The following is a 17,517-nucleotide window of genomic DNA, read 5'->3' on the forward strand; positions in this document are numbered from 1 at the left end:
AACTCTTGCCTAATGGCCGCCTTGCTCATGCTATACCTATATCACACGAAGAGTACAACGTATACAAAACCTTGGAAAGCTCATGCTCAGCTCAAGTTCAGCTGAACATCCACATAATCTTATTCCAAATCCTACTGTGTAATCTGACCACTCGAAAGCACAGGGCCTTGTGTACGTATACTCGTTTCGGAGAACTTTGTAGCATACTGTACAGAATAAACATTCCGTCGGTGCAGCCCGCCAATCCCCCTGGGAGTGGAAAGAGATCGCCATGCAACGGAAAAAAAAAAACACTAGTTCTGTTGAAGTTTCCACCAACCCAGCACCTTAAGCCCGGAGATAAAACCCACGCGGTGGTGGATGTTACCCACATTCCCCATTCGCTGTCAGACTCTTGCCATTCCTTCGGGCCCACATGCAGAGTATGGATGTCCTTAAAATTTAGGATTTTTGAGTTTATTCTTCCAAGGTTCTAAAGTTCTGGTTTGATCCGTGTGGCTTCTATACAGTATATTAATAGATAGGGGCCCATATTGTAGATGAATATATATTTGAGAAAACCTTCACATATACCTGAGATTAATTGACTCCGTATTTGATCGTGGCGGAAGCATAACATCCACCCCCTTATGACACCCACGATCACAAAAGTGAGTAAGGGCATTCATGCGCGGCGAATAAACAGAAACGACACGTCCAATCTACGGTTACAGCAGGTAAACAAGCAGATCCCATTCACCGCATCGATACAGCAGAAAGCCAAGAACAAAACCTGCACAGAAAGTCTCCGCCAACGGTCCTGGAGGCCCGTGGGCATCAGTCTGTGCTTTCAACGCCGCTGCGATCGACACGGAATAACGGCCCTTGACCCGTTGTCCTATTGTCCTACATGACCTGTAACTGCACTGCGATGGCGATCATGGATGCATATTCGTCACACGATGGACTGCCTAATGCATGACGTGCTTGAATCGTACATGTGAGAAATGTATGAAATATGTATACGTACCCAGCACGAACTAGGATCAATTCAGGGATATCGATAGAACTATCGACTGCAGCTGGGTTCTCCTTGCCTCAGGGGACCGAGTTGATCCATTCAATTCCAAGTTCCTATCTTTTAGGCAGGTATGGAGACTTATTTGTTCCAAGCCACCAAGCTCATGCCCTATGTCAACATATCCGTTAACAACCCGTAACCCCACTGCACCAATGAAATCCACAGCCAAGCGAATTAACACTCCATCAAATCCCGGGATCCGCTCTATGCAGCTCATATTATTCACAGCGGACGGGAGATACTGAAGCCACAGTGGAGATAACCACGACGTTGAAGCCACCGAAATCCACACATTAAACAGGCGAACGCCTCAGAAAGCGGGAGAACAAGCAGAGAAAAGAAGAGCCGAAAGCTCAGTAACAACATCCGGGTACTCCGTATATATCCCACTCCACTCAGAGAAAACAGGAACCTCCCCAAGAAGTATCACTCCATTCCCACTAATTACTTGCATGTCTAGAAGGCATTGACGGGTCTCTCGCTTCACGGACCACCTCGGATAATTCAACCCTCCACCCGGGGAGTTTTCATTTTGTTCCGCATGTCAGGGGCGGAGGGACTAACCTGGAAGGGGGCCTCTAAGAAGATCATTCCATCTTGCAGCACTAAACCAATTTTCGAGCCGTTTCGCTTCGTTTCATCTCTCGTGTTGATCTAGACGTGCGGGTCTGTACATTATCAGGGGATGACAGGTGGGGCATAGAGTAGGGACTAAAGATTCGAGACGGGAAAGCCGAGCGGGATGGGAATAGTGTACATTATTCTGTGACGCGCAAGTTGACGGGCTGGACTCTGCGCCGAGGACTTCTTATTTTGTTATTATTGTTATTATCATTATCTCTAGCTAGGATAGACGAGAGGGATCCTTCTTATCCGAGGGGTGGATGGCGGGGCTGAATGGTGGAGGGGATGGTTCTAGATCTGGTCGGGTACAGGGATTGGATCCTGAAGACTCGGGTGTTACATCCTTTGTGCATACGAGGCTGATGGTGCTACAATGATAGGGCAGGGGTAGGCAGTGTGAAGTTTCAAATCATTTTTTCCTGATTGAAGAGCTAGCTAGGAAGAATACATTGCTACCTTTGTGATAACTTAGTCCCGCAGAGCTGATAAATTCCGAATGTGTGCTTTTCTGGTTGTTGAACATCCAGTAAATTCCCCTCGCTGGTGATATCCAGGCGAATTCAAGAGAACCCAATTTTTCTCATAATCGTAACGTCGTAGGTTGGTTTTGGTGAGTCTGCAGCGATAAAGGCTCAGACGAATGGCGGCAAATCCTCAGTGCCGAGTGCATGTGCAATCCCGCCAGCAAAGAAACTTAACTCATCGGGGAGAACGTCCACATGACCATTAGTCAGTCGGTTTAGGAGAAACTTCTCAATTTTCTCTAGCAAAACTTGGTGGGGGTTTGGGCCTGCTGAAGCAGCCACCGAGGCAGGCTCAATAGCCAAATCCTCCTTGCGAAGTTCAATCAGTCCATTGAGCTCGTCTTCAGCAAGAAGGTTCCGAAAGACTCCGATGACATGATCGAGGATCAGGTCCAGGTACATGCAAGGGGGATCATCGGGATGCATGGACTCGGTCTCCTGACCATGTCTGATATTGTCCGCCTGAGTGCGGAGATAAGTTTTGTAGTTCGTGTCGGCGATGCCATGGATTCCGTGCATGTACGCGATAAAGAGACGCTGGTCCACCTCCACCGCATCGCGTGTGAAGTCCTCTAGCTGGGTGGTCTTCATACGGAAGAACTCCTTGCGATCACAGTCACCGTCGTCATAGAGGACATCGTCTACATCGGATTGATTCAAGGAAGCCTGAGAACAGCCCGCCTTTTGGGCAAGAAGCATCATCTCATGCACGGTCATCTCGGAATGGGATCCCTCATCCTCCGACAGCTCGGTGGTGGGAGTGTCAATGTATTGAACCTGGGGATCGAACCGGACGGAGAGACTCTCAAATCCGATGAAAGAGTCGTCGAATGAATCAGTGTGGTCTCGATGAGTTTCGGGAACGTTATGCTCAGTTTCATCATCCCAGACGGAGAAGTCAGACATGTCATCGTCATCATCCTCGTCTTCGGATAGAGCGTCGTAGTCATCAAGTTCAATATCATCCGACTCATAACCGGACTCGGAATCGGTATCGGATTCCTCATCCTGTACATTGGTGGTAGAGTTCTTGAGGATGGATTTCAGGAACGGATGTAGAGATGGTTCGTCGCGTTTAGCCGTGAAAGTAGAAGCGCTAGATTGGAGCGGGGCAGTGGTTTTCGACGAGACCGACACCTCATCCGAGCCGTAGCAGCTGTCGTGCGAGAATGAAACCTCGAGATGGGCAAAGGTGGAGGAAAGAGAATCCCATGACTCTCGGTGGTTGGTGGTGGGAGCCATGCTTGAGGCTGTCTCCATGGCGCTAGTGGAGTGCGCTATGCTCTCAGGAGCAATGATACTGTTGCTTGTTGGTATCACGAACCTGTTGACACTGATCCTAACGAGGAAGTGTCCGGGTTCAAGTTCGTGTTGGTAGATTGGGGGATTTTCAGTTGTAGATCAAGATAGCAGACGATGGGCGTCGAAGGCCTCTGAACATAGAGAAGTCCATGATGAGGCACACGTGGATCGTGTGATCGTTTAAGGACACTTGACGGGGGTGACCCCAGCAAGAATCAAAGATGGGTACATGTTTGTGTGGTATTGAAAGTTGAAGATTTGTAAGATAGAACGCCCTTTCTCTGTGATCAGGCGAGGTGAAGGTATCGTGGATTCGATGAGATGTTGACAGAATGGATTTGACGGTGACCTATGCCACAGACAGCGGGTTCAGGAAGGGTGAATTGGTGACGTCGTGACGTCGGTTGATGAGAGTAATTGTGCAGGTGGCGCGGGCGCAGTTCGGGCGATCCTAACGACACGATGAAAACGGTGCAGGAATGCTAGAAAAAGATTGCAGAATCCTTTACGCTGGGTGGGAAGGGCTTCGGACGCCGAAAGTCGCGAGGCTAGACGAGGGGAGGGGAAGAAGAGAAGAAAGGTCCGAGGAAGAAGAAACCCACGTTCCGCGGGGTGGGAGATCCGGTTGAGTCACTTCGGGAATCGGAGGGAAAGTGAAGTCGACCACAATAAACAATGATGGGCAATTTTTAAAAAAGGAACAAGACCGATGTCAATCCACGACTCAAGAAAGAGTGATGAATCAAAATACAGGTCGAAGCAACTGGTTTAGCCCAGAAGTTCCTTGCGAGAGACTCATTTTCTTCCACTTTCGCCTCTTGTGATCGTCATTCTGAGTCAGCCGGGTATCCGCTTCCAAACCGGGAAGGTTCTATGCCCTTTAGGCACATTGTGACCTGTACTCCTCCATATATTGGTCATCTGTTGCCAATCTACAGTATTGAACTAATTACACATGCCTTTCAGGCGTCTTATAACTCTCTGCCCGATAGCTTTGTGTAAGGCGACCTGCAAGGCCTCCCTCGCCCGGATCACAATAGCCCCGAGTCCCAGACTGCCCAGTACTGCGGTGGAAGTACTGTACTGCCCGGGTGGTTGGGCTGAAAGAAAGGAGAGAAAAGCAAAGAATCAGTGAGGAGAAAAGTAAATATTCGGGGGCCACGACTCTCTGGGTGACCATCGCCTGGCCACTCCTGACCCGATATTATTCTCATTAAACAAGTTCTATATCAAGTCGTCTGCACAGTAACGTTTTGGGTAAATACAAAATTGGGTCATGGTATTCCCTTTAAGGTTGATGGGCTATGAATAGCTAATCAACTTCAGGTACAAGGAGATCAGCTACAAGTGACAAATATCGCCCCAATGAAAAAATTCCTTCCGGATTTGGACAATAGTGCTTACTTTGGCTCATCGTACAGAGAGAACAAAGGGCAATGACTGGCGTCCCCTGGAAGTACCCGAATGGATGATCCACAGTCGTGGGCTACAATGTATGCCCTTAGGGTTAGCATCAGACAAAGAACCAAAGCTCGTCTCTTACTGCATGCGACATTGATCCTAAAATGATCAACTATCATCCCTGTCAAACTGGATAAATATAGAACATGAGGGTCTGCTGCAGAGACCAGAACAACACTCATTGGCCCAAGAGTTCTCCTGCAGACGAGGCCTGGGGCTGCACAATTCTCCGGATTAAACACCTAAGGCACTAATTGGAATGTTCGAATACCAACAGAATTTTCCGTGCATAATTGATGGGGGCGTGACATTCCACCCAGCCGTTGGCATTCCGATCCACATTCCAGTCTATCCGCGTCATGAGATTGGCCCCCGCGATGATTGGAATAGTATGGCTAACGATAGTATAGGAATTGCCTAAATGGAGTACCAGCACGGATCCTACCGTCTCCCGAATGAACCTTGTTTGGAAGATGGATGATTAGATTGTGGCTGTCATGACGCATACATTGTCTAGACACTACAGGAAAGGAACAACCCGGGCCAGGTGATTCTTGAATCAGAGCGAAGCCTTTCTCCTGGTTCCTTGAATCTTAGCTGGGACGATCCGATCCACCCCAAATGCCCCAATGCTCCTCCATCCCCCCTCTAGAGCCATAGTGATATCCATTCAAGCGTGTTGATTTGACATGCTTGGGAGCTTCCCCCACACCCGCCACGCTGACTTATGGTGGTCGCTGTTTCTGGTCTAGTGAGAGAGGGTTACATTCTCTCTGGTGGCTATCCGGACCCAAGTTCTATGACGGGAGTGGATCAAGTTGACCGGCTCTGTGAGCCAGTCACCATAGGTGCTCTACGATTGGCCTTGAGGTCCTGGAGATACTCTGGGTACATTCCTCGGGCCATGGGTGGGTCTACTTATTGGCCAACCGGATCTCTTGCAGTACATTCTTCAACCATCGGAGGATCTGAAGAATGTATGCGAAAAGCCCGAGGCTGGGATCTCTTACGACAATTCAAATAGTCGCCTCGATCTGTTTGTTTGCTTTGCTTTCTTTGCATGCTCTGCAGTGTTTTGCTTGATTGACAAACTATCAAACATTCTCTTTTTGCAGTTCCTTTTGCATTCCCATTTTGCATCATTTGCATTTCGATCTCCCCAAGATCTCTTTGACCCACAATTAGCCCTAAGTAACCCCCCGAGCCTCCGGTTCTTGGTTACCAATCACGTCCTTTGTTCCCCCCCCGGTCGTTCATTGATTTGCATTACTTTATTCGCCGCAAACGGAAACAAAGCCGTCAAAATGTTCGCTCAGCCATTTGATCATTCGTTCAATGACATCTTCGACCAGTTTGTTAATGTCGAGTCTTCGGGTCCCGATGGCAACAAAGATTCATTCCCTGGTGACTTTGACCAGCTCTTCCCGCTAGACTCGCTGTCGAGTGACTGTGGCGATCACTCCCCCACTGGCTCCACTTTGAAACGCCATCAATCGCCGCAACCTTGGAGCCAAGAATGGTCCCTGCAGGACGACGGAGCTCAGTTCGCTTTTCAAGACACTGTCCACCCGTCTGCCATTTCCGACCTTGATTTCAAGACTACTTTTGAAACTTCTTCTCGCCCGACACAACCCCACGGTGTCTCTACTACTTCTCCATCTACCCCACCGGCAACTCCCCGCCGCAAAGTTACCAAGAGCGCTCTCATTACTCCCAAGTCCATCCGCCATCGCGACCCGAATGAGCGTCGCGCACTTTTGCGCAAGCAGAGTTTCTCCCCCAGCTTGATGCGTTCTTCCAACATGCACAAGGGAAGAATGGCATACCCAGAGGCATGGGCCCAACGGATCCAGAACTTTACTCTGGCTGGCTCAGATGATCGCCTTCCTTTGTCTCCTCCACCTTCAGATGTTCTGATTCAGCATGAGCACCTCTCCGCCGACATGATCCACCAAAGAGACTCGTCTGACATGCAACATCACTTTTACCAACGGTCTCCTGCAGTTTCGATGCCATCACCTTCGGCTGGTGCACTTGCACGACACCAGCAACAATACATGAACCACCCAGCCTCCTCGGCCTTGACCAACTCCAGCCCTCCTTCAGCGGATGACATCTTCTCCTCTTCCCACTCCTCAGATCCTCAGTCTATCTCCTCGTGGCAATCCGATAACATTGGCACCTCCTCCCTCTCTTTCACTCCTGATTTGCAAGCCCACGATCAGGCCTGGTGGTCCCCTATGCCCACTCGAGTCGCACAACAGCAGAACTCCTACCAGAAAATGGTCCCCTCCCCTATTCCCCAACGCGCAATGCAGAGCGTTGGATCACACAATGATATGATGCAAGGCGGACTGATGATCCAACTGGACGGGTCCTTTATGCCGGGCGACTCTTCCTTCTCCAACGACATGCTCTCCAACTCTCACAAATTCATGGCACCTGCCACTGCTCCTCAGGTTTCCAGCTCTCGTTCTCCCTCATTATCTCCCAAGGCTGGCGCTTCACCAAAGAAGGCCAATCACCGCCGCACACACAGCCGCAAACTCTCAGGGCAGAGCATGAATGGCCCCAAGCCGGCCAAGACCACAAGTCCCCGAGGCGCTACCAAATCTGCAAATGTATCATTTGTCAACTTTACCGCACACGACAGCCAACGGATCCTCGGCGGCGTTGCACCCTCTGGTAGCTCCAAGACGAAGGCCCGTCGGGAGCAAGAGGCTCGTGACAAGCGCCGTAAATTGAGTGAAGCTGCTCTTCTGGCCGTCCGCAATGCCGGTGGTGATGTCGAAGCTCTCGAAGCAGCTTTCTGCTGAATAATCTTATATTCTGTCTAATATGTTTTTTTTTATCTACGTTAAAGCCGGTGTTTTTGATTTGATATCATTTGGTCTATTTGACATGGTCGTTCAGGTGTTTGATTGTTTTCTTTTGGGTTCAGGGTTATACTCCAAAATGTTAGATGTATTTTTAATTCTTAGACACATACAATGGATGTCTAATATCAAGTCACCATTTTTCAGATGAACTTTCTTCACTTTTCGAGTAGATAAGCTGTTACTTTAAAATGAAAACATCTCTCACTTGTAGAAGTAATATCTCTCACTTTTGAATATTATCATTTAACATCTTAACTAGGGCTATTTGTGTCTTTTCAATATGCTCTAAGCCTACCAATCCTGAAGATATGCCTCTCTCCTTCTGAATCCTTGGTTTTTTCTTTGAAATTTTGAAAATTTTCATACTATATAAAGGGCTTCTTCTATTATCTTTTCTTCTTTCTTCCTCTTCCTTCCTAACACAATCAATACTTCTACAACTGGTCTTGCTTCAAGGTATGTATGCTTCACTACCCCTTCACTTCACTTTTGAAGTAGTCCCTTTACTGCTTCAATCATTCTCATTCAATTCTGCTGCTTTCTATTGAATTCTCTCGCTCCTGTCTATATCCTGCACTCCACTGTCCCTTCTCACATCTTCCCATCCTAACCCATTCCGTCCCGAGCAACCAGGCAAGTATACACATGTTTTACTACATATTTGCCCTTACTGTTATATCCACTACACAATCTCTCCACATAACATCGAGTCTGCGTTCTCATTACTTCATTCTCTCCATACAAACAACCTGGTTTGTGTTTGCCTTTGCTTTGTCTTCTTAACCATGGCATTCTTACACCCTTCATCTGGATTTGTTCGTTGCTGCATCTGCATGTCACCATGCGTGCTATGTTCATGCATTGATCTCACACATCTGGTTTTGATGGACATGAGATATTCATGACTTGATGCTAATGAATTATACAGACTACACAGCTGAAACCAACATATACATCCACACCGGTCCTTTTCTCTTTGTGCTCCCCTTGTCCCACCACTCCTTTGCTCGTGCATTGGGTCTCGAAGACACCAAGCGCACCGGGCGACTTTTCGTCTTCGCCAATACTCACTTGGGCAGACCCGCCCTGCTCTCGGCCCATTTCAGACCAGAGCTTCTTGTCCGACTGTCATCAATACCTTCATTCGCTACTCTTTTCCTTTTTTTTTTTCTCACTAAGACACAATGTCTTCTTATCGTGGAGACCGTGGCAGCTCCCGTGGTGAATACCGAGGTGGAAGTCGTGGTGACAGCCGTGGCGGTGGTGGCTATCGAGGAGACTCCCGTGGCCGTGGAGACCGAGGTGGAAGCCGTGGCGATAGCCGTGGTGGAGGTGGCTATCGGGGACCGCCACCAGCAACTGCAGAGTAAGTCAACAAGCCCTAATTCCCCAAACGGCCAACCTACTAACATGGTTCAACATAGTGTTCTCACCGCTAATCCACCTGAACTGAGCAAGGAACTTCATAAGTTTGAAGACCAATGTCTCAAAGAGGGCCCCAAGGTGGCTGGTTTTGAGAAACCGGCTCGGCGTCCGGCATATGGAAGCTTGGGGAAGTTGATTACGGTGCGGGCTAACTTCTTTGAGCTTTCGTTGGATCCCTCGCGGGAATTCCACACATACCGGGTCGCGATTTCACCTGAGCCGACGGTAAAGCGACTCAAGAAAGATGTCTTCGACAAGCTTTTGAAGCATGACCGAATCACAGCGGTATTTGGCTCCTCTGATATGGCCCAGGAACTCATTACATCTGGTCCATTGGAATCACTTTCGCCTATCAAGATCAATCTTCCGGATGGCAACAAGAAAGAGCCGAAGACTTATACGGTTAAAATCAGCAAGGCAGAGGAAAAGGACGGTGTTGTGCACCAGTTCAGCCAAAAATGCTTGTCGAGCTCTCTCAAATCCACCCAGCAGGTATACCCTGTGGAGCAAGAGACTGTCGCAATGCGGGCCATCAACATTATGATGACTCGTGTCCCATATGGAGACAAAGGCGTTGTCATTACAGGCAAAGGACGCCAGAAGTTCTTCTGGATTGATAGCAGGAAGCAGTTTGCCTATCTGGGAGGTGGCCTCGAGGTTCTCCGTGGATTCTTCACGAGTGTACGACTCGGTGCCGACAGGTTGCTTTTGAACGTGAACGTGAATCACGGTACCTTCTTCCGTCCAGGGCCTATGATTGACTTGACGCACGGATTCATGAAAGAATACGGAGAAGATCGTCAATTGTTCAATCGTTACATTCGGGGCTTGCGCGTTGAGGTCTCACACCTTCCTCCCGATAAGGATGAGAACGGTGTCGAGAAGCGCCGACAGAAATCAGTCTGGGGACTCGCGTCACCCAAGGATGGGAAGAAGGGTGACAAGTTCAATCCTCGTGTTCAAAATCTCGGCTCCTCGCCTCCCAATGTTGAATTCTGGGAGACTGACCACGATGACAAGACCGGCAAGACCGGCAAATATATCTCTGTTAAGGACTACTTCAAGAAAGGTAAGTACTCCTATCATTTTTGCTCAATCTAGGTTCAATTGCTAACATCTTAATCAGCCTACAAAATGGACATCAAAGAGTCCGTGCCAGTTCTCAATGTTGGCAACGCAGAGCGACCTGTCTACCTTCCTCAGGAAGTATGCAAAATTCTTCCGGGACAGACTTTCAACGGCGAACTCTGTACCACTCAGCGCCAGGCAATTATCAAATTCTGCTGCCGTCGTCCTCCGGACAACTATGTCTCCATCATGAACGACGGTCTAGAGATTCTGGGAGTCAAGGAGCAGAAAAAACTCAAAGATGCCGGTGTCAAAGTTGGGAGTCAAATGATGGCAGTTCCTGCTCGTGTTCTTGCGCCTCCTACTCTCAAGTATGGGCAAAAACCAACCACCCCTCGGGCTGCCAGCTGGAATTTGAGGGACGTGAAGTTCACCACGCCTGCTCCTAACCCGACCTGGGCTGTTATAAGCCTCATGAGTGCTGCCAAGATGACGAAGCACACGGTGGATGACTTGGCAAAACGCAACGAGCCTGAAAAGTCCATCAAAGAGCTGCAGAATTCTTTGCGAGAATTGGGCATTGTATGGCAACCACCAAACCAACCCTATAAGGCGTTTACATACACTCCAGCTACCTGCCTTGACGTCGTCGAAGGCATTTTGCAGAAGTGCAAGGAACGCAAGGTCAAATTTTTAGTTGTCCTCATGTCCGACAGCGAGGAGAAAGCCTTCAATCACCTCAAGTGGGGCGGCGATTGCACTCATGGAATCTTGACCCATGTCTGCAAGATTGATAAGTTCACCTCTGGGGACAAGCAGTACCTGGCAAACAATGCGATGAAGGTCAACTTGAAGCTCGGCGGTGTCTGCCAAGTACTTGACTCGAAGAAGAATGCTCTACTTATTGGCGAAGGAAAAACGATGGTCGTCGGTCTCGATGTCACTCACCCATCATCGAATGACCCCGAATCATGCCCCAGCGTATCGGCCATTGTTGCCAGCACTGACAGCAAAATGGGTCAATGGCCGGGAGAGATTCGTATTCAGGGCAGGCGTGAAGAGGTCATTCTGCAAGTTGGCCTGATGATGGAGGGTCGTCTGAGGCGTTGGAAGAAAGAAAACGGGTCCTTGCCCCAGAATATCCTGATCTACCGTGACGGTGTCAGCGAGGGCCAGTACGCGATCATGATTAGGGACGAGATTAGCAACATCCGAAAGGAATGTGAACGCATCTACACTGAACGGGGTGCTAAGGGGCCAAAAATCTCATACGTTGTTGTTGGAAAGCGTCACCATGTTCGTTTCTTCCCTACTTCAAGCGCGGATCTCGACAGGAACAATAACCCGAACCCTGGAACATGTGTTGATCGTGGAATCACTCGTCCAGCCCTGTGGGATTTCTATCTCCAAGCCCAGGCTGCAATCATGGGGTCTGCTCGCCCAGCACACTACATCGTGATGGAGGATGATATCTTCACATGCGCCGACAAGCCTAAGGGCTTGACGGGTCAACCCATGAATGATCTCCAAGAGATCACCCACTCTATCTGCTACATGATGGGTCGTTGCACTCGATCTGTCTCCTACTGCACTCCGGCTTTCTTGGCCGATCGATTCTGTGATCGTGCACGGAAGTATGTTCTCGCACACTACACTAAGTTCTACGAGATCAAAGGCCATAAAGATCCAGCCGCACCTCCTCCAACAATGGGCGACCTTAGGCTCCATGAACGGACCGCCGAGCACATGGTTTACATCTAGGTGAACCTGGAGCGGAACTTTGTTTAAATTACACCTTTGGTCTTTGCATTCCTCTTCTCTCAGCTCCCTTTTTTGAGGCTTAGGGCACATCATCACATTTGCTTCCATTATATTCCAATACCTGATTGAGTATGCTTTGCTGGTTTAAATCTGTGTTTTTACTGAATTGCTTCATACTTCATTACTTTGTTGCCGAATGCGAGGCTGCAGATGTTGCACGGGCGTTCTCAACTCGATTGGACTTTGGGTCGCCTTTTCGCATTGATTTTTTAGTGATACCCTTTATGTCCTTGGTATTGTTGCTGTACGATGCTTGCATAGCGGGAATTACGCGGGTAGGAGAAAAAAGAAACCCCCAAAAAGAGCGAAAACGCTGGACCCCATCAAGAAGATGAGAAAATCACAAAAACAAGTCAAAACAAAAAACGCAAATATGGAGAGAAAAAAAGGGGGGGATTGGTATTTTTTGTGATTTTTTTTCCGATCATGACTGAGATTTAATAAAATTGATACTAGATTGAAGTCGAAAGTTTATGAAATAGATTGTGACCGTTTGGGCCAATCAGAAGCTGTGTATTCAGAAATCGTAAGCCGAGGTATAAATGTAGACCAAACTATATCGATGCTACACAATGACCAAGAGATCTCATATCAATGGATTTCATTAAAAATAGATTGTAGCCTTAATTTGAAAAAGCTGATGTACAGTAGTTGAAGCGGGTGAGGTGAGTGGCGTTTTTGATATAATTTGGAAGGCCATACCCAGGTCCCTTTCAGATAGGACGTGAGTTATTATGAGCGGCTGTCTGGATATGGATGGTCAAGAGCTGCGCAATGCCTGCAGCCGAACTGTAGACCGATGCAGGGCGATCCCTTGCTTTATGTCCGAATAGTGGTTGACCCTAGATCAACTCATGAGGATAAGATATGTTCATGATGTCTGCATGATCTGCCACCCATCCATTACCACAGGGGTCAAAATCTTATGTTGGTGGCATATTTCACCGTTTGGAAGTAGGAGACCATGCCTCAGGCTGGTAATTACCCCCAGGGACCTGTCTGTCTGCCTTTGCCCACGGGTTCTCTTCCTTGCGGGTCTTCGGTGGCGTGCTTGTAGGGTTGGGTTGTGGCGCTCGAGTAGAAGATGAAGGTGCATCGGCAGAAACAGGGACTGGTCCGGTGTTTGCATTGGTCGCGGGCTCCGCACCAATTCCGGGGGTCTGTTGCTGAGTCTTTGGTTTATCGAGGAAGGAGGGTTTGCTGGCCCAGCGCTCGTCGGCGAGTCGGGCGAGTTCTTTCATTTGCGCCTGGCGAACTAGGTCTTGCCGCTGTTCTTCGATGGTCGGGGGTGTCGGTCGGACGTATCGGAGCCATTGATGCCATTGCGCTAGATCACAAATCAAGTCAGTCAACCTGGACTTGTATCGCCTCCACGAAACGCCTTGCCACTTTAGGCCACAAGCGCAATTTCCCCCCGGATGCGATCGACTCACGAGTAACCTGAACATCTCCGTAGTGTGTTTTAGGGTCGAATTTAACGATCCGTCTGTATCGACCGGCATTTAATTGATCCTTGAATTCCCAGAATGTGTTTCCGGCGAGATCCTGGCCTTGAGGTGGCGGGTGTTAGCATCACAGGGTAAAGCGCCGAGAGGAGGCAATCAGAAACTAACCGACCAAGAAGGATTTCCGCCAGGGTAGCCGGAGGCCTTTCCACTTGAACCAGAGGCTGTTGACCATTGTGTACGTTGTAGAGTGGAGGATCAGTGGAGAAAAAAAAGTTGCGGGACAAAGAGCCAGAACGTTTAGAACGTCATTAGCCCCAATAAACACAGCCCCGGGCATTCCAGTCCACCTTCCCTTAACTCCCTTTCTTCCCATCCTCACTCATTGAAGGGTTTTGAGGATATTGAGTCGCCAGGACTTCGCATCTGGTACTATTTCCTTTCTGGCCCCTAAATCGATTTGCTCGTTGCGTCTACCCTATTGTACCCAAGTCTCCACTCTAGGGCCGATCAGGCAAACGCCCGCAAGGGGATACGTACTCTTGTGAGACTACAAGACCAACAACGTCCACTCTGACCACTTCGGATTGCGAATACACGATTGGAAATTCATCATGGCGTCGGTCACCTCGTTGGATAAAGACCTGCGCAACATGCGACTATCCCGCTATACCCCGCAGGCAGCCGCGGAGGTACGCGACTGGATCGAAGATGTGCTGCGCGAGAAACTCCCATCGCCTGATCTACTCGAAGGACTGAAGGATGGTGTTGCTCTATGCAAGTAAGTCTCAATTGCGATTTCATGCCTACCTACACATCTGTCTATGTACTTGCCTCCTACCCAGCTGCGCAGGTACGCATGCATGCGGTTGTAACGTGGACTAAGACTAACCCCTTCCTACTAGACTGGTCAATTTGGCCGTATCCCCCGGTGTCAAGTATAAACAGTCGTCTATGCCATTCGTACAGATGGAGAATATTTCGCATTTCCTCCGTGCCTGCCAAACCGCGCCGCTCAGCCTTCCTCCGCACGACGTCTTTCTTACTGTTGATCTCTATGAGGCGAAGGATCCCGCGCAGGTTCTCCAGTGTCTGGCTGCATTCAGTCGAAGGGCAAATAATGTGAAGCCCAGTGTATTCCCATCCGCGGTTGGCCCACAAAGTAAGAAGGGGATAGTGAGTCCTAATGCGACGGGCTCGTCGAATTCAGGATCCTATACTCGCACTAGCCGTGCCTTGAGCAATGTCAGTGATACAAACTCCGGTCGACCAGGGAGCCCTGCCAAACCACCCGGATCTTTCAGCTCTTGGAGTAAGAGGGATGACCAGTCAAAGACTTCACCGGCATGGAATATTCACCAATACGGCTACATGGGTGGAGCCAGCCAGGGCAATCAAGGCATTGCATTTGGTGCTCGGCGACAGATTACAACCCCCGGGCCGGCTGTTCCTAGTCTGGCAGAGAAGGAGAAGCGCAGAAAGGAGGAGGAGGATCAACGGATTGCCGAGAGGGAGCAAGCTGAGCGCGCCCATCGAGAGATGGAAGAGCAGGAGGCCCGCGCTAAAGCGGAAGAAGAGCGACGATGGAATGAAGAGACAGCTCGACAGAGAGAGGAGGAACGCCGCGAGATGGAAAACGAGAAACGGCGATGGGACGAGGAAAAGCGCCGATGGGAGATAGAGGAACAGCGCCGACTTGCAGAAGAGAAGGCTGCTGAGGACCGCCTGGAAGTAGAGCACGAGGAAGAACGCCAACGCCGGCGAAAGTCCAACGATGCTCGTCTCAACGGCCAATTCTTGAGCCAGTACCAGGCAGGCCAGGCCAGTGCTTCTCCGAGTGGAGCTGCACCTACAGACGAGACCGCTGACAGTCGCCGCATCAAGGAGCTTGAGCGCGAGCTGCAATTGGCCAAGGAGCGTGAACGCCAGTATACGAGCGAGCGACAGCCACCAACCGAGGAAAAAGAAGATGATTCGCAATCTCGCAGCCGTAACAGTGGACGCCCCGTGCCTGTGCCTCCTAAGCCAAGCTATAGTCTTTCCTCTCTTGAGCAGGAACGGCGACTTCTCCGCGGTGAATGGCAAAATACCCAGGACATACCGGTGACAGAGGAGAATGATGATGGTTTCGAGGAAGAAGCTCCACCACCTCCTCCTCGGCCTCTTCCACAGCCCGTGCCAGCCCAAGAGCAAGCGCCCGCACTCCCCGTCAGAGCCCTTCCTCAAGCACCCCGTCCCCTTCCAGATCCGGTAGCTTACACTGCCAATAACAAGCAAAACCGCACCGACCGCTTCCTAAACTCAAATCCAGCACCCGCAGCGCCTACCCCTACTTCGCACCGGCCCCGAGACTACAATACAACAGCCGAGGTTGACGCAGAAAATAGTCGCCGCGAGGCTTCGCAACAAAAGACACGGGCCGGTGGCTGGGCCTCCAAGTCCTTGTTGGAGCGTGAGATGGAACGTGAACGTGAGCGCCAACGCGAGTGGGAAGAGAATCAGAAGCAAACCCAGGCTGCTGCGCGCGATACCTCACACGGCTCAGGCCCAGGACAGTCTTGGGATGTTCACCAGTACGGCTACATGGGTGGAGATAACCAGAACCGTGGAGGCCAGGGACTTGGCATCGGAGGTGCCAGGCGCCAGATCATTGGACCTCGTCCGCCTCCATGATAGGCTTATTTCAAGCCATATTCAAGCTATCCTGGATTTTACTGTTTTCTTCAATTTTTTTTTTCTTTCTGATCGTGTTGACTATATCCGACAGGCTATAGTATTTTCTGCCTCTTATCTCTTTTTATTTCACCTATTTCATGTTCTATTTGCGTCGGCGATTCGGAGAATTGTGTTTTGCTCATATTCCCCGAAAGTCGCTTTATGCTGTTTCATTTTTTTGTGTTTGGTGGAAAGTTAGCTACATTGTAGATAACTATGGGCAACTCTAAAATTCCTTGAAAATCACCGTTTAGACTCCTTCAAGAGTCGAATATGCTAGTCAACAACAGGGCTGCCACGTATCGAATATTACAAGACTCGGGAGCCTCTTAGAGTCAGTCTGTACGAGAATCTACCTCGTTTGTTCTGCAGTGGCATGTGAAGATGATTGGTTATATGGGGGGCCGTGATGAAAAACAGGGTGAATTCCCCAGTAACGAGCACTACTTCTTCCACTTCTTTATTCCCTGCCTGCAGCCTAAAATGTCTGAAAAGTCACCCATAGCCCCCCACAGTCATATCAAACGCCCCTATCAAGAACTCTGGATCTCGCGCTGCAAGCCTCCGCTCTTCTGGGGACTTATCCAACGGAAGTCCGTCGAGGAGAAGCTTGCAAATATGAAAGCTGCCATCGCATCCGGCGCAGATGTTAACGAGCTTGATCACGCGCCAAATCCGCGCCGAGGTTGTGGTCACCCGCTCGACATGGCTGTCAAAGAAGACGACTGCAATTGGGAAGATTTGAAGCACAATATCCCATTATTAAACTTCTCCTAGACCATGGTGCGGACCCTCGATTCGAGGGTATCATGGGTGCCCCGTCGCCGCTAGGTTATGCACTATATTGGGCGAGGGCGTGCCCGCCGTTTTACCGGACGGTTTATGTGATGCTAAGGGATGCAGCGAAGAGGCTTGATGGTGTGTGAACTTTTGTTTTATGTTCATATATGTCGGGAAACGGTCCGGATCCTGGGGTTTCCTGACTTTCGTTCGTAGATGAGGAGAACAGGGTTAAGGGAGAGGAAGGGAGTCATGCTCCTCAGAGCAGCAAAGCAGTCTTTCAAAGTTTCGTTGTTGCGTGAATGGATGCAATGGGATGAAGATTGAGAGGCGGTGTTTATAGACCGGTACATATGTTCGTCTTTAATTATGTTCTTTGTAGTATTTGCAAATATATGAGTAAAGTTAGTATA

General features: G+C 49.4%; 6 protein-coding genes across 6 annotated transcripts; 4 read left to right on the top strand and 2 right to left on the bottom strand.

Moving 5' to 3' along the window:
* Nucleotides 1-2,316: 2,316 nt before the first annotated feature.
* Nucleotides 2,317-3,468, bottom strand: N7503_002184 (uncharacterized protein; the record flags this gene model as incomplete). The annotated part of the gene is made up of 1 exon (XM_057061731.1): nucleotides 2,317-3,468. One exon carries the CDS (start codon nucleotides 3,466-3,468, stop codon nucleotides 2,317-2,319), a length of 1,152 nt encoding a protein of 383 aa, XP_056925693.1.
* A 2,807-nt stretch (nucleotides 3,469-6,275) lies between these two features.
* wetA (developmental regulatory protein WetA) lies at nucleotides 6,276-7,787 on the top strand (the record flags this gene model as incomplete). The annotated part of the gene is made up of 1 exon (XM_057061732.1): nucleotides 6,276-7,787. One exon carries the CDS (start codon nucleotides 6,276-6,278, stop codon nucleotides 7,785-7,787), a length of 1,512 nt encoding a protein of 503 aa, XP_056925694.1.
* Nucleotides 7,788-9,034: 1,247 nt separating this feature from the next.
* N7503_002186 (argonaute family protein) lies at nucleotides 9,035-12,104 on the top strand (the record flags this gene model as incomplete). Its single annotated transcript, XM_057061733.1, has 3 exons — nucleotides 9,035-9,216; nucleotides 9,275-10,344; nucleotides 10,402-12,104. 3 exons carry the CDS (start codon nucleotides 9,035-9,037, stop codon nucleotides 12,102-12,104), a joined length of 2,955 nt encoding a protein of 984 aa, XP_056925695.1.
* Nucleotides 12,105-13,105: 1,001 nt separating this feature from the next.
* Nucleotides 13,106-13,844, bottom strand: N7503_002187 (uncharacterized protein; the record flags this gene model as incomplete). The annotated part of the gene is made up of 3 exons (XM_057061734.1): nucleotides 13,106-13,491; nucleotides 13,598-13,714; nucleotides 13,778-13,844. The coding sequence occupies 3 exons, from the start codon at nucleotides 13,842-13,844 to the stop codon at nucleotides 13,106-13,108; spliced, it is 570 nt and encodes a 189-aa protein (XP_056925696.1).
* Nucleotides 13,845-14,199: 355 nt separating this feature from the next.
* N7503_002188 (calponin homology domain protein) lies at nucleotides 14,200-16,282 on the top strand (the record flags this gene model as incomplete). The annotated part of the gene is made up of 2 exons (XM_057061735.1): nucleotides 14,200-14,390; nucleotides 14,515-16,282. Exons 1-2 carry the CDS (start codon nucleotides 14,224-14,226, stop codon nucleotides 16,280-16,282), a joined length of 1,935 nt encoding a protein of 644 aa, XP_056925697.1. The 5' UTR covers nucleotides 14,200-14,223.
* A 525-nt stretch (nucleotides 16,283-16,807) lies between these two features.
* On the top strand, nucleotides 16,808-17,101 carry N7503_002189 (uncharacterized protein; the record flags this gene model as incomplete). The annotated part of the gene is made up of 1 exon (XM_057061736.1): nucleotides 16,808-17,101. The coding sequence occupies one exon, from the start codon at nucleotides 16,808-16,810 to the stop codon at nucleotides 17,099-17,101; it is 294 nt and encodes a 97-aa protein (XP_056925698.1).
* Nucleotides 17,102-17,517: the final 416 nt, after the last annotated feature.

Source organism: Penicillium pulvis (genome assembly GCF_028828015.1).
Source record: "Penicillium pulvis strain IBT 33274 chromosome Unknown contig_12_segment0_segment0, whole genome shotgun sequence".
In the NCBI taxonomy this organism is placed as follows: domain Eukaryota; kingdom Fungi; phylum Ascomycota; class Eurotiomycetes; order Eurotiales; family Aspergillaceae; genus Penicillium; species Penicillium pulvis.